Genomic DNA, 17,613 nt, shown 5'->3' on the forward strand with positions numbered 1-17,613 from the left:
GATTTATATGGCATGTATCTCTAAAGACTTTACATTATTTTCTTTTGATCATGAATTTCATTATTTCTATAATTCTATAGTTTCTTTTTGCACATATTTACCTAGTTTATCATTTATATCCATTTTCTATCCTTTCATTTCACATTTTATTTTCAATTCAATTTTCACATTTGCCTCTCAGAGCTTTTACCAACGGGAATAGAAGATAATATCATATGAATCTTATTATCAAGTGTTTTATCACATATATTAGCTTGGAAAACCAAAGAAAGATAGAGTAGTACCGCTTGTGAATCAATCAAACTTGCGATAATTTCTGTCTATTAGCATATTTATCTAACCTTTTAATATATTTATTATAGCATCCAAACATTAACAATTGCATATGCCTCTGAAAATATCAATACATATAAAATACCCACATAATATCCCAAAAATTTACTATAATATACCCAATTATAACTGCTATATTCAAATATTTTTGCAATTTATTCACCAATCTATTGACTAGTATAGTCATCAATAATTTCACATCATTCAGTTCACTCAAGAAATTAATTTGGAAGGAATTTTCAGTCAACCATTCTATAAATACCATATTTGAACAAATCGATTTTCCTATAAATAACTTCTTTATTTAACAGTGGTACTGTATATCCCAGCTAGCTTTCAGAAAAATTTGATGTCTCTATTCAGAACCCATCTTTACCTATTAACGCATTCTCAGTTCCGACTGTATTATTAATTGTTCAACCATTGAACTTTTTTCACTTTCCGCTTCTAAATTTAATCAATATAAATCTCATGAATTTCATTGCATATAACTGTATTAGTAAAGGGGTATAGATCGTAAAGCCTCATAATTTAATTTTCATGTATTTACTCATATAACATTTATTATTCTCAAGTATTATAAAACATTTATCCGTACTTTTACGAGTACTGCTTCTTCATAACTAACATTTTTACTCAGGGATAATCCTTTATCTTGTAACGAAAATTGTTTAATTTTTTTATTTAACAGAGGCCCAGTAGACTAGATAGAACACTTCGGATATACAGGACTTATACAGAGGTGCATTATTATGCACTAATGAACAGAGAGCACTGAAGTGCTATATAGAGAGCACAAATGTGCTAATCAGAGAGCACTGATGTGCTAAATATCAGAGAGCACAAATGTGCTAATCAAAGAGCACTGACGTGCTAATATTCAGAGAGCATGCTGAAGTCCCTTAACATCCTAGTAGTTCTAATCTTGTCTACTTGGGCAAATTATTTCATACATGCATATCAGTTTTACACCTTTCGCATAATATTTTTACATGCTTTACAATTTAATCCTTGTACCAATAATTTATATGCTTATATCTTCTGTATCTTCAATACATGTAATATATTTCAAAATTCACTATTCATTCATAATTCTCTAATAATCCTTATCATGTACTTCATATATCACATTTATATATTTTGTAATTTAGTCATCAGCACAATATTTCATATAGTAATATAATTTACTTTTAATAATACATATAACATAATATTCATCATCGACATGTATTATAAAACTTTGATTCTTGCCCCTTTTTTTTTATCGATTCATCATAATCAACTTTCTACTTGTATACTTGAGTATCGTTTTTAGCATTATCATAATTAACTTGGTTATAAAACATCTCTTTCTATAAGTAAAACAAATTTCATTAGAGTCGAGAGATATCACACTATCACATATTGTAATGACATGTGTTTTTAGACTTCACATATACTACGTTTGATCCGAGAACCGACTAAACCATAGCTCTGATATCATTAAATGTAATACCCCATACCTGTACCTGAGACCGGGATAGGATACGAGGCATTACCGAGATTTTCAGAATAATTTCAATTAATTTATATTATTTAGTATTCATTTTCATGTTTCATGTAACATTCTTTTCATATATTCAAAAAAAAATCATATAAAGTACGAAACAATACTTAAATTTTCATATTTACATGCTTATGCAGGATATACGAACCTACCTGACTAAATTGCAGAAATACCAAGATTTAGGGGCATATTGGTGATTTACCATATTCCCAAATTTCACCCAATCTTAAATTGATAATTTCATTCAATTTATTAATTTAGATAATAAAACAATTCATTCCTTTCAATTTAGTCATTTTTGACATTTTTACAAAATTACCTATAAAGTTTTACTTTTATTCAATTTAGTCCTTGAGCCAAAAACATACAAATTAGCCATGCTAGCTGAATATTCATACATATTTTTCCTCCTCCTCCTCTCCATTCCACATCCTTAGTATAAACAACACACTTGTAGGTAACATTATCCATAATTTTCACTATCTACTTATGTGAATATTCAAGCTGTCCATCTGTGTCATAGTCACTAAATTATTTTTATCTTGAGCTACAGAACTCCAAATTAAGATCCTATAATTTTCCATGAAACTAGACTCATATACCTTATTACCATAAAAATTTCATAATTTTTGGTTGGTCCAATTAATACAGTTTATTCATTAAAGTCTCTCCTGTTCTGCTGTCTGATAGTTCCGACCCTTCTTCACTAAAAATTAATTATCTTCTTGTACAGGATTCGAATGATGTCCTCGTTTGTTTCTATTGAAAATAGACTCATTCAGGATTTTAAAAATATAAATTTAAGCCCCTAATTAATTTTATCCAATTTTTTATGATTTTCCAAAGTCAGAACAGGGGAACTCGAAATCATTCTGACCTTGTCTCACAAAAGTTATTGTATCTCATGATTTAGAATTCCATTGCTTACATAATTTCTTTTATAAGAAACTAGACTCAATAAGCTTTAATTTCATATTTTATTCATCCTCTAATTCGATTTCTATAATTTTTGGTGATTTTTCAAAGTTAGACTACTGCTGCTGTCTAAAACAGTTTAAGTGCAAAATGTTGATTTCTATTTTGCCCCAAATTTCACAATTCATACAATTCAGTCCTTGCTCAATTAACCCCTCAATTAAGATAATTTTCTCAATTAATACTTTTTATACACATTATAAGTTATTTCATAACTATTGAAATTCAGAATTTTCATATGAAACTCTAACTTCAACTCTTTTACAATTAGGTCCCAAACATTCACTTTCTATTCAATTATTTCAATAAAATCAGCATATAAATAATTTAAAGCTCTAATTCCATGCCAAATCATCATATACTTCCAGCACATATTCATAGCAACTTTCAATTTCTTTCATAGAATCAAAAACTAATGAATTCAACAAGTGGACCTAGTTGTAAAAGTCACAAAAACATAAAAATTTCAAGGAGAAAGCAAGAATTAAACTTACATGAAGCTAGAGTATGAAAACCAGCTTGAACCCTCCTCCATGGCTGTTTTTCAGCTGATAAATATGAAGAGAAATGAAGAGAATTCTAGATATTCCAATTTAGTCCCATTTTTATTTAGCAAAATTTGGCAATTTTCCAATTTTGCCATTATTTCATCCATTTCCTGATTTTTCTCAGCTATTGCTGCCCAAAATATCTCCTTTAGAACTATTTTCACTTTAGGTCCTTCCTCATTTGACAATTGATCTATTTAATCCTTCTAGCAACTTTTACACCCTTTTCAATTTAGTCCTTTTTATTTAATTAACCACCCAAAAGTCAAAATTTTCTGACTAAATTTTAATACTACCTCACCAACACTCCATAAATATTTCTAAAAATATTTATGGCTCGATTTATGAAGTCGAGGTCTCGATACCTCATTCTCGACCCAATTTACCTAATTAATTCTTTTAAATCACCAAATTCACTAATTCAAAAATGCTTTTATATTCGCATTTGACTCATAGGTATTAATTTATTAAATTTTTAACTCACCCGTCGGATTTGGTGATCTCAAATCTCTATTCCCGATACCACTGAAAATTACCAATTTTCCAATTTTGCCCTTATTTCATCTATTTCCTGATTTTTCTCAGCTATTGCCGCCCAAAATATCTCCTTTAGGACTATTTTCACTTTAGGTCCTTCCTCATTTGACAATTGAGCTATTTAATCCTTCTAGCAACTTTTACACCCTTTTCAATTTAGTCCTTTTTATTTAATTAACCACCCAAAAGTCAAAATTTTCTGACTAAATTTTAATACTACCTCACCAACACTCCATAAATATTTCTAAAAATATTTATGGCTCGATTTATGAAGTCGAGGTCTCGATACCTCATTCTCGACCCAATTTACCTAATTAATTCTTTTAAATCACCAAATTCACTAATTCAAAAATGCTTTTATATTCGCATTTGACTCATAGGTATTAATTTATTAAATTTTTAACTCACCCGTCGGATTTGGTGATCTCAAATCTCTATTCCCGATACCACTGAAAATTACCAATTTTCCAATTTTGCCCTTATTTCATCCATTTCCTGATTTTTCTCAGCTATTGCCGCCCAAAATATCTCCTTTAGGACTATTTTCACTTTAGGTCCTTCCTCATTTGACAATTGAGCTATTTAATCTTAGTCCTTTTTATTTAATTAACCACCCAAACGTCAAAATTTTCTGACTAAATTTTAATACTACCTCACCAACACTCCATAAATATTTCTAAAAATATTTATGGCTCGATTTATGAAGTCGAGGTCTCGATACCTCATTCTCGACCCAATTTACCTAATTAATTCTTTTAAATCACCAAATTCACTAATTCAAAAATGCTTTTATATTCGCATTTGACTCATAGGTATTAATTTATTAAATTTTTAACTCACCCGTCGGATTTGGTGATCTCAAATCTCTATTCCCGATACCACTGAAAATTACCAATTTTCCAATTTTGCCTTTATTTCATTCATTTCCTGATTTTTCTCAGCTATTGCTGCCCAAAATATCTCCTTTAGGACTATTTTCACTTTAGGTCCTTCCTCATTTGACAATTGATCTATTTAATCCTTCTAGCAACTTTTACACCCTTTTCAATTTAGTCCTTTTTATTTAATTAACCACCCAAAAGTCAAAATTTTCTGACTAAATTTTAATACTACCTCACCAACACTCCATAAATATTTCTAAAAATATTTATGGCTCGATTTATGAAGTCGAGGTCTCGATACCTCATTCTCGACCCAATTTACCTAATTAATTCTTTTAAATCACCAAATTCACTAATTCAAAAATGCTTTTATATTCGCATTTGACTCATAGGTATTAATTTATTAAATTTTTAACTCACCCGTCGGATTTGGTGATCTCAAATCTCTATTCCCGATACCACTGAAAATTACCAATTTTCCAATTTTGCCCTTATTTCATCCATTTCCTGATTTTTCTCAGCTATTGCCGCCCAAAATATCTCCTTTAGGACTATTTTCACTTTAGGTCCTTCCTCATTTGACAATTGATCTATTTAATCCTTCTAGCAACTTTTACACCCTTTTCAATTTAGTTCTTTTTATTTAATTAACCACCCAAACGTCAAAATTTTCTGACTAAATTTTAATACTACCTCACCAACACTCCATAAATATTTCTAAAAATATTTATGGCTCGATTTATGAAGTCGAGGTCTCGATACCTCATTCTCGACCCAATTTACCTAATTAATTCTTTTAAATCACCAAATTCACTAATTCAAAAATGCTTTTATATTCGCATTTGACTCATAGGTATTAATTTATTAAATTTTTAACTCACCCGTCGGATTTGGTGATCTCAAATCTCTATTCCCGATACCACTGAAAATTACCAATTTTCCAATTTTGCCCTTATTTCATCCATTTCCTGATTTTTCTCAGCTATTGCTGCCCAAAATATCTCCTTTAGGACTATTTTCACTTTAGGTCCTTCCTCATTTGACAATTGAGCTATTTAATCCTTCTAGCAACTTTTACACCCTTTTCAATTTAGTCCTTTTTATTTAATTAACCACCCAAACGTCAAAATTTTCTGACTAAATTTTAATACTACCTCACCAACACTCCATAAATATTTCTAAAAATATTTATGGCTCGATTTATGAAGTCGAGGTCTCGATACCTCATTCTCGACCCAATTTACCTAATTAATTCTTTTAAATCACCAAATTCACTAATTCAAAAATGCTTTTACATTCGCATTTGACTCATAGGTATTAATTTATTAAATTTTTAACTCACCCGTCGGATTTGGTGATCTCAAATCTCTATTCCCGATACCACTGAAAATTAGGCTGTTATAGAAATATATGTGCATGGCAAGTGAATTCCAATAACAATCTATGTTAAAACGTGAAGTGATAATATAGTAAATTAAAGTGTTAGTAAGTTTGTTACGTAAATATATTGAATAATCTCTTGATATAAATGATATGTTGATGAAATTATATTAGTAATATTGTTACTATTTTTAAATTAAAGAAATGATAAGATTTAAATTCATGGGTACTTACAAAGCTTTCACAAACTTAACACATTATTTTCATCGCGTAGGTGAAAGATCAAATTGAAGTTTTTATACGAAGTGGTGACCTTGACACATCTCACCACATCATCATCAAATTTTCGGAGAAAAGGGGTATGAAATAAACTTTACTGTATAAAGTATGACATATACATAGGTGAATTAATGAAGTAATAAAGAAAGTGTCTAGTTGTTTAATATTTGAGTACTTTAAGGTATTTGAAAACATAATTCACGTTTGATGAGAATCAAACAGTCAGTGACGTTGCGACTTAGAATCCCCAAAGTCGTGGCATCAACCCGAAAGTTTTAAAACTTTATAATTTAATATTTATTCGACTTTAGGTTAGTAAAAATCTTTCATAAGCTCATATAATACTCGGATAAGATTGTGAATCATGTTATGAGGGTGTAATAATCTTAACAGCATGAACAAAAGGTTAAATGGAATGGTAATTATTTGTAAGTGCTCCGACAACGAATGTGACATCCCAAAACTTGGACCCAACGATCGGGTCAAGTATGGGGTGTTGCACACCAACCCAGTCAAACTTTTAATAATAATACTAAGATTTTTCTCACACGACTATGTTTGTGGAAACCACATATATAGAATATAGATGTGTATTTAAAAATAACATATAATAAATAATAAAACATATTATTTGAAACTAATTAATAATATATAAAATATGTACAATATTAAAATGAATAAAATAGATTAAATTATGAGTGTAATCAAATTTAAACACATAAATACACCAAATTAAGAATATTAAATGAACACAATTGTTTATCACCGTATTGTCATCAATCCTGAGTTAGTGTCGAGTTAATTTGCGACACTAATTTAATCAAAAAAATTATTAATATATATTAGAAATTCTATCACACACATATTCGTGCAAAAATCACAAATTTAGAACTCAAATGTGTGTTTAAAAATAACATATAATAAATAATGAAATGTGTGGTTTGAAACTGATTAATAATAATGCCACATGAAATATGTATGATGTTAAAATTAAAATATATATATTGAATTTGTTTATCATGATGTTGTCATTAATCTTGAGTCATTGTCAAGTTAACTTATGATACCAACTCAATCAAATACATTAATATATACACAATTGATTGAGGTAATAAAGTGCACAAAATAAAAATTGAAATATATAAAAACATTAAAATAAAGATTTAGTTGAGTGGTAAATTAAAGGTTTTATTAATTTAATTAGTTTGGGTTCAAATTTTACTATATGTATTTTTATTGGTTTTTAAAAAAATAAAAATAATAAATTACCCTCGAATAATATAATTTATTTTAATTACGAAAAGATATTTCTATAATTTTGCTAACTAACTTGGTGACCTAATTAAGGGTAACACAAACTCAGTAAAATACTTAATCAATAGTATATAGAAGTATAGATATATAACAGATGAAGGTAATAAAATATGTATAATAAAATTAAAATGTATAAAAATATTAAAATAAAATTTTAATTGAATAGCAAATTAAAAATTTTACTAACCCAATTAGCATGGATTCAAATCTTACCATATCCATATATTTTTATTAATTTTTTTAAAAATGAAAAGATTAAAATATCATCTAATAATTTTACTTATTTTAATTAGTTCCTAATCGAGTTGGTGATCTGGCTCTGACTCGATTAAAAACTTAAATAATAATATAAATACAACTTATGAGGATAACAAAGTGTGTATAATAAAATTAAAGATGAGTGGAAACAACTGATAATGCCTGGGAGCAGAGCAAAAGCAACATGATAGACCAAGAAGGAAGGAAGGTTAAGTTAATACCAAAGATCCAAATGAAGGTGAAGCAGCAAACAAAAATTTGGGTATGGATGAGTGGTGCGATTAGTTGTGGTTAGAGTAAAAATAGCGGTAGTGATGAAATTAGATACTATATAGCGTATATAGCGTACTGAATTACACAACACCGGTCATCCAAACTCACTTGAAATAAATGATAATTTGGGATATACATATATGCATTATCTGCCAAACTTGGGATTCAACTCAGCAAACCCGAACTAAAGAAATAACCAGGTACTTGTTCTTCTTCTTTGTTTTCTTTCACCAACTGCAATATAATAGTAAAAAGATACGTGCACTCTTATGATAACACGTTCACTTTGGTAATAAAAGAGGAAATGTGAGCTATTCTTTTTTTGTTTTAGACAGAAAAGGATTCAACCACCACCAGTGTTTCCTCTATAATACTACATCATCAAACGGTGTATATATTACAAATATTCTGGAATTATTAAATAAAACTACCTTATCTACTTATTATAACATTCTCCATATCCAATTCATCTAACTCAGTCATGGCTGCAGGATGGAATCAAGCAACCTAATCTATTCTTTCAATACCATATGTTATATATCTACAGAATTAACCAAGTCTCTCATACTCCATATTTTTATATCCCCACATATATACACATATATACAGACACGGGGGGCTGTGGGATGCTACCTATTCTATATACATAGGTTTTGCTGCAGATATAGCAGTGAGAGTGGAGTTGAGAGTAATTAAGTTGGTGCCATGCAAAAAAGCCTCTCCGTAAGCAATTCCTCTCTCCATTTTCGTGTGACTTTGGCTATGAATTCCTCTACTCTCGTTTCCAAATCATTATCTTCCTCATCTTCTTCACTATCCTGACCATCTTCTGTGCCAAGAGTATCATCGTTTTCTTCATCGTAACCATGATAAAGTTGTACATCCTCAACGTCACTGCCCTCATAATAAATTTTTTCTTCTTTTGCGCCTATGTTGACAAACCCTAAATCCAGGACAGGATGGTTGAACTCATGACCAGCTGCATCTTGATGATCAGGGCTTCCAATAATAATGTTAATAATGCCAAGGATAGCGTAGAACACGGTAAACCGAGCTAAGGGACAAGACTTTGCCACCACGATGAAGTCATAGGTGGAGAAAACAAGTTCATGATGCATAGGAGCTGATAGTAACAAAGCCAATAATATGACCAAAGGAATACTTGATAAAAACCATAAGGCAGGGAACCCACCACCTCCCTCCATTTTGCTAGTTTTAGCCATTAATAAGAGGTTTTTTGTCACTAAATTAACAACGGCAAGATTTACTAGCTATATAAAGTTAATCAGAAAAAAAGCTACTCATCTATTTCCTGGAAGCAAAGAGGACTGGTTGATTGCAATATTAAAACCATGGGAAGAAGTTAATTATGAAGGTGCAGGAGGAAATTTCTGAGCATTTTAGGAACATTTATTTAAACCAAAAGAGAAAATGAAATAGGTTGGATGTTGGAAGTATTTGTGGAAAACCAATATAGTGACGAAACAAGAGTGTGCGAAAGAAAAGAAGAATTTGGTGACTTGAGAATTATAATAACATTCCATCTCCATGTCAACAATTTTTGCAATATATAGTAAATTGGGTCATTGTTTATTATTTCACTTGATATTTATTTAGCCTAAAACCAGGGTGGTTTGGTCCATGTCCTTTTCAATGGGAAACTTCCAAGCATATGTCTCCACATTTATAAATCCTAACAACAAACTATTAGTTTCTCATAATTCGCACGCAATTTTCTTCTTTTTACATTGCTCGTCTACTCACTACATTGGCGCCATGGCGGGGAAAGTAAAACCACAACAAACTTTCAGAGTTGTTTATGAGTTGGGTAAGTAAAAAAATTAGGTATGTTTTTTAGGTTCGGATTTGGCCCGACCTAAAAAATAGGCTTAAAATTTATCTAAGTCCAACTTAAATAAAAATGTTAGAATTCGAGTCCGGCACAACCCACATTAAAATTTTTTATATAAAAAATAAATTTAAAAAATATAACACATCAAATACACTAAAAAATTAAAATAAATATTTCCTAACAAATGGAAAAATTTTTAAAAAAAAACTTAAATAACATTAAGATAGGTGCAACTTAGTAGGCAAATACATATAAAATAGTAGCTAAATTAATAATAAAACAAGAATTATACAATATCAAAATAATAACAATAAAATAGTAGCAATATAATAACGAAATGATAGCAAAACAATGAAAAACAGGTAAAAAATAAAAAAAATAGCAACAATATTTTTTTTTTATGAAAATTTGGGTTGGGCCAAGCAAAAAAGTTTACCTGAGGCTTCACCCGTTTAGAAAATAAACTCTTTTTTTTGTTTAAGCCTGTTTTTAGGACCTATGTTTTTGTCCAAACTCTCCTACTTTTCGAGCAAGTATTTAGCTCGGTTCATAGACAAGTCTAAGTTAAATGTCTCATTTATTTGATGTAGCAATTTACTTAATGAGTTGAAAGTAATAAATGTTGTTTTAAGTGAAAAAGTCATAAAAAATTTAAAGAGAAAAGAGAGTAATGACTATTGCGTGAGACATTCATAGGTTATGTGTCTTATAATGAGATTTTAAAAAAAATTTAAGGGAGATACTCATAAATTACGTGTCGCCTCTTAATTGGTAAATTATTATTAAATCTTTTGTTAGATCGATTATATGACTTGATGTGATGAAATTACATGATATATTAATTACTAGTAACAATAATTTTATTAAAATGGTTAAATTTAGTGTCATTTTGGTAAAAAAAAAAAAGAAGAAGTGTTGGGCGAAGTAATCGATTAATGAGTCGGGCAAGATAACTAGTAGAGTAGAGGATGTATAACATAATTATAAACTGGTACATAGACATATTGACGTTTCATGTTTTTCCGACAGCAAAAGACACAGATTGAGAAGCATGTGTTGTTGAACGAGAATACATAAGCTCCTTATTTGTTTTGTTTGCAATGTCAAACTCCCTACATCCGATTCTATTATTTTATTTATTTATACACAAAGTCATCCTCTTTACTTTAGTTTTGGAAATTAATCATTTTAAATATTTAAAAAACATATTTTAAAGGACGCTTTTTTGGTACAAACTGAGGGAGAGGAAATTATATGAATCTTGATAAGTTGTCAATAAAGAGTTTTAATTAGTGCTCCTTTCATTTTAAACTATGATTAAAATGAAAAAATATATTGTCATATTCAAAATGGATCAAGTTGGGTCAAATTCGGGTCATGAATTATGAAATCCAAACCAAGCTCATAATTCAATTAAGTTCTTTTTTTTGCACACCCATTTTAAGAGCTAAACCTTATCTAAACCTTCCCAAATTCCACGTGAGACTTTGGGCTTTAGTAGATAGTCTAACATTTGAAAAAGTCTAATTTAAAATGATTCATATTATTTTCTCAATTCATGAAAATTATATTGTATATATTATAGTTGTTCAAGCAGAAGAAACGTATAAGTAGAAAATGGAGGGTCAAGGTTTACATATTATAGTTTAGGGTGTAATTTGGCATACTGGAAGAAGCAGGTTAATAATGGTATGATAAGAGTCATTGTAGTTGAATGAAAAATGAAACCATATGAATAGAAATGATAAAAATGTCACTACTACATAATTGGGAGATCTTTTAAAATCTAGGGCAACTCTCATCAATCAGGCTAAAAAAAGAAGAAAAGATTGTCTTTGCCTGAGACATTAAAACCTAGCTGGATATTAATCCTACCTCATCATCCTACATTAATATTCAACAACACATAACACTCCGTACTCTTTGATGAACGAAAAACATCAGGGATTTTAGTCTAGTCAGCCTCCGAGTCCGATTTTATAAGATTAACCTGCTGGCAACGAAATGTTGATATCCGTTGCTGAATTCCTTGGCTCCTGCATGGTGGCCGCCCAATTTTCTCTCCGAAAGGTAGCACCGGTGAGGCTTGGTTTCAGGGCATTCGAATTTTGTTGTGGCGAAACAACATCTATGCCATCCTCTTTCTCAGCATTTGAAGCTGGTGCAGCGACCATACTCGGGTTTCGTGCAACAGTAGCTGGTATGGACTCAATCTTCTGCTTTTTGGGTTTTTGATCATGCTGGTTGCCAGGTAAAAAGCTGCCGACAACAACCTGATAATTCAACAAAAGATTAATCATCAATGTGTTTGAGACCAAAGATTTGTCTAGACTCTTAAATCTTTTCAAATTGTGAAAGGCAAAGTATGAATCAATTCCATTCCAGCTCTCTACAATATTTTGAAAGATGTCTCATGCACTTCTCTCAGGTGTTCATACAACTCAGACTACGAGCTTGAGAGCCGATAGACGAGTACTTAGCCATCACTTGAAGCCCCTCAAATTAAACATATTATTAATTCTAAAAGGGGACCGGAAATTTAGCACTAAGAGGCTTACTTGTACAGGGCTGGCAGCTATAAGAAGCCCAGCAACTCCTCCTCCTACAACACGGCCATCAGCACTTGCCAAAGATACACTCATTCCACCAGATCGACTTCTCGTTCCTTGAGTTTCTGTAGGCATGAAGGATCCAGACAAGGAAAGTATCTCAAAGCGACCCTACAAGAAAATAGGACAGACAAAGTTTTCTATTAACGATTAGAAAATCAAAACAGAGTAAGAAGTTCATGTTGGCCTTGTTCAGCATCATAGTTGGCACAACTTTTGAGGTCAAAATGGAAAAAAGTTCCAGCTTTTTGAGGTTAAAATTTTGCTTTGACAACCACCTCCTCTCCCTTCAAACGATATGCACTATCTACTTGGTTTCACGAGTATTTATCTTACCTGACATTTGTATCTTTATAATCAGTGGTTTTCACACACCTAATAGCATTATCCTTCGGAGAATAATGCGAACCATCTTATAATCAATTCCTCCCAAAGCATTCCAAGTTTTATGCACTGATAATTTCAAATTAGACCTGAAAATGTTTTTCCAGGAGGAACTTCAACTTACTCGGCTGCATTATAAAGTACATTCTCAGCAGCAAACGTCTTCCTTAGCGTACGAACATTTATAGGCATAACATCCTTTAAAATTAATGAGTATATTTTAAAGAATGTCTTGTATCTTATGAAATCCTTTGACAAACTTATATTAAACAGTACTGCAAACATTAGAATCATGCAACAAAACATTGATTCAATTTCCATAATCAAACACATTACAGATTAGACTACCGTTTTTGCATATAAATTAGACTATATGTTATTGGAAACTCCTCATATTTCAGAATGTGATAGTAATTTCAAAATTGCCTAACCTCGTACGTAAGAGTGCCCCCAGAAGAATCGGGTTGACGAAGTGTAACATTTGAAATTACTCCATTGGCAGATAGGATGCAAATAGCTCTCGGTCCTTGTTGAGAAAATGATATCACCTTCATTGTCACATCCTTAAACACCACAAAATCAAATATAAGGAAAGAAGTAGATAATGATCACCTTAGAGACCACGATTATAGCCTATCGAAGGTCTAAAGTCTAGAAAAAAAGTTATGAACAAGGAAAAGAACACTAGCGACCACGAAAAGGATGGACCCAGAAAGCCTACACAAGTCTTTGGCAATGATAGAAATGAAGCATAAGAATGTTCCCCGATAAAATGAATAAACTCCTCTCTGTTTCCTATATCAAAACTTACCTCGCCAGCATTGACTGTGATAACATGAGGAGTAAAACTTGACCTGACAGAAGTAGCAGCCCATTCACCTATAAATCATTTAAGCAACATCTATAAGTACAGAATTTCACTGTTAAACTAAACAAATAAACAAATCATGTGCTGATATACCTTTAGCCTGTTTGTCAAACAAACATAGATCTACTACATATTTTTGCAAAGAAGCCCTTTAAACCAGATTCCAGATGGTCAGAGAAAGAAACATAAATCAAAGACGGAATATTCCTAGACCTTCTACAGTCACAAAAAAAGGCCACTCATTCACAGAAACCAGTAACATCCTCCCAAATCTGAACAACGGCATCTCAGATTAGGTCCCACAAAAAGGTCAACAAGTATTATCAACTTCACATATAGAATCTTTCAAAGTGGCATTCAGAAAATTCCAAACCAATCAGGTGTTTTGAAGAATCTATAACATGATTGAACTCAAACTAAAACAAAACAACAGTATGCTAAAATTTGAATCAAAAGCAATAACTTTCCACAGAAAAGCTTGGTACCTAAATTCTCCAAGTCCATTCCCTTCTGATGTTTAATCTGGTACCCGCTACCTCGTCCTCTCCCACGCTTTCCGCCACCACTTGAGAACTCACCTCCGCTGGTCGGGACAGATGAGGAAATAGGCATTGGTGACAATGCCCTCGCCATTGTCCCATCTGGCCCATATTTCCTAGGCCTACCTCTCTTTTTCTTTTCTATACTACCAGTTAACCCTACACTAACTGGTGAAACATCCTCTGTTGTTGAGCCGACACCAATCTGGCTAACATTTTCGGTCCTAGGTGCCATTTGATAAGCTGATGGAGCTTCTGCTCCTATCACTGTAACACCTGAATTTGTCTCCATGCAAATATTAAATTATACTTAACAGACTCCAAGCCGGTCACCTATAAAACAGAAATCTTCAACAAAAAATCAGAAAGGTAACTATACGATACACACATCCTCCTCCTATATTTTGCTCCATCATCACTTATTTCACTTAGAACGGAAGTTGTAAATTAATATTAAAAAAAAAAAGATATCAAAATACACCCAAAAAAATCGGAAAAAAAAAGTACATTAAAAAAAAAACTCAACTTTCAGTTTAGTTGTGATGATCACAATTTCTTAACACAAACTAATACTCAACAAAAACCTTACTGTGACAGTAATAATTACGTAATCAACCTAGAGAATTGCTGATAGTTGAGCATAAAAACACTCATACCTGCAAAGCTTAGCATTTAAAAAAAACAGAAGAAGATAATTTGTAACTCACCAAATCTTTAAAAAAAAAATTATTTTCATCTCAATCAAAGAAAAAGAAGAAAAAATCAAAATCAAAAGAAAGTATTATAAATAAACTTAGAAATTAAACGATGTTAAATGTAGAGATCATGACCTGTAACTTCTAAGCACCACACCAGAACAAACTCTTCACTGACACTATTCTTCTCAGACCTGTTCACATTTCCCTGTAGCAAAGTACTTCGAAACTTTTTTTTTTCTGTCCAACCAACATAATTTTCTTTTCCAAAAAAAATCTAAAATATTTATATAAAAAAAAAACTGTTACTCAAGATAAAAAAAAAGTTCAGAAAACCGCTGCCGGTTCTTTTATTTTATTGTCTGAACAGAGACTTTTACTCCGAGAGAACACACAAAACAAAATGAAAATACAAAATATGAAAAATAAAATATTTTAATAAAAGTTAAAATAAGTATTAATTAGTAGGTAAATTGATAACCCCGATATATAAAATTTGGTTAAGAAGAATTTCACGTCCGGTAAACGAAAATTGAATTTGAAACTTGAATTAAAATGGGGTAAAATAGTAATTTGGTGAAAAAGATATGGGAAATAAAATAAGGGAGAAAAAGTAAAGTTAATAGCTTTCCTAAAATATTTATTTGTGTCTTCCATTTCAAGCTGGAAAGTTGGCGTTGGAGGGCCCACCTTTTTCAAAGTTATGCTATTTTTTATTAAATAAATCCGTACTAATTCTTTTAAAGCAAATATTTTAATTTTAATTATAAATAGCTTTTTTTTATTTTTTATATAATATTAAAGTAATGATGGGGTTACACTATATAAATTTATATCAAAATTTTATTTAACAAACATTTTAACCATCATTTTATTTAATCTATATAATTATTTTATAATTTTAAAATATAAATTAATTTTGAAACATAGATATTATTAAATACAAAAATATTTTAATTATGTTGATAGTTATACTTGAATTCTAAAAAAATAAAAATAAAAAAAAATTATATTTTAAATTTACCAAAAGTGTATAGAGTTACCACATATTTTAATCAACTATAAATGTTGTATTTCTAAATTTTTGAAAGTTGATCCTGTAACATATCCGAAATACTATTATACTTGGCTGATAAATACTACGGGTATTTTTTCGACATTATATCGCTGCTAGTCTGCTTTTTGTCTTTTGCAGCAAATAAAGAACGAACATCTTAGATTTTGCCCTTGAGTTGTTGTCTTAATCACGGTTGTGCCACCGTAGACGTAGAGTGTGGACTTTCTTTTTGTTTTTTTGCTCGTTCTTGTTCTTCTGCTTCTTCCTTTTTTTCTATATTTCTTTATTATAAGCGTTTCTGATTTTTTCCTGATGATAATAATGAGGCGTTTGGGAGTGATGATCGCGTCACCTGTGGGTGAAAGTCATATTGTCTCATGGTCGGATATGATTGGATAATCTCTGGCACACCTCTTCCATACGTCATGTAAGATTTTATGGCCTATGTCCAAAAAAAAAAACTGTTTTAATGGTACAAAGCAAGTCATATTTAAAGGGCGAAATCAGAAAAAAAAAAGAACTAATTGAAATCAAAATTAAATTGCAAGTTTTTTAAAAATATATAAATTTATTGTATTAATTAATCTTTTTTTTTAATTTTACTGAGATTAAACTTGTAGTGTTTTTTTAATCTCAATGCAGAGTGCTGTGAGGGTAGCTGAGTTACAGTCATATTGTTGAGAGGTATAGTTGTGTGAGAGAGAGGCATGTTGTTAATGTAAGTTCACATGGCTGTCAAGTGTGAAGACAAGGGCCCTACTCTTTGAATCTTTTTCAAAGATTATTTAAGATAAGCTGTCCCCAACTTACCCTGACCACTATTTCCTAATTTTGGATTTGGTCTTCCTTCCTCCCCACTGCTCAAATATTTTATTATGTAGGTTGAAAATGGCTTTTCTTTTTAAGAAAAAAAATTATTTGTTTCTTTTTTTTTTCAACTCAAAAAGGGGAAAAAGATATGGTTAGGAAGGAAGAAGGTTGACTATGAGTTGATTCAGACTTATTGAAGAGGGGAAAAAAACCCCAGCTTGTTGAAGGTGTTATCGCCGTAAGGCCATAAGCAAAGGAGGTGAAGGAAAACTTGTCGGCATTGGATTTGGGTGGCATCGATAACTAGAGGACTCTTTAGTTTGGACACTTGATTGTTAAAACTAAAATTCTTTATGCTATCAGTGTGTTTGGTGTTTAAGCATGTGTTAAGATCGGACAATCAATTCGCACGACATTTAGCTAGCTCTGCTACATTAGGGGTGATAGTGTTTTTATTGGTGGCATCAACCACTGA

At 31.0% G+C, this 17,613-nt stretch overlaps 1 protein-coding gene across 2 annotated transcripts; it reads right to left on the reverse strand.

Moving 5' to 3' along the window:
- Positions 1-11,886: 11,886 nt before the first annotated feature.
- On the reverse strand, positions 11,887-15,700 carry LOC107924447 (AT-hook motif nuclear-localized protein 1). 2 transcript variants are annotated; one of them, XM_041080893.1, is made up of 6 exons: positions 15,407-15,700; positions 14,523-14,852; positions 13,981-14,048; positions 13,601-13,732; positions 12,735-12,896; positions 11,887-12,449 (listed from the first exon to the last, which is right to left on the reverse strand). In XM_041080893.1, exons 2-6 carry the CDS (start codon positions 14,809-14,811, stop codon positions 12,162-12,164), a joined length of 939 nt encoding a protein of 312 aa, XP_040936827.1. In that variant the 5' UTR covers positions 14,812-14,852; positions 15,407-15,700; the 3' UTR covers positions 11,887-12,161. The 2 variants fall into 2 exon arrangements, with proteins under 2 accessions (XP_040936827.1, XP_016710393.1); XM_016854904.2 differs by lacking the exon at positions 15,407-15,700 and having other exon boundaries at positions 14,523-14,915.
- Between the last annotated feature and the right edge of the window lie 1,913 nt (positions 15,701-17,613).

The sequence above is a fragment of the Gossypium hirsutum genome, chromosome A11 (assembly GCF_007990345.1).
Source record: "Gossypium hirsutum isolate 1008001.06 chromosome A11, Gossypium_hirsutum_v2.1, whole genome shotgun sequence".
In the NCBI taxonomy this organism is placed as follows: Eukaryota; Viridiplantae; Streptophyta; class Magnoliopsida; order Malvales; family Malvaceae; genus Gossypium; species Gossypium hirsutum.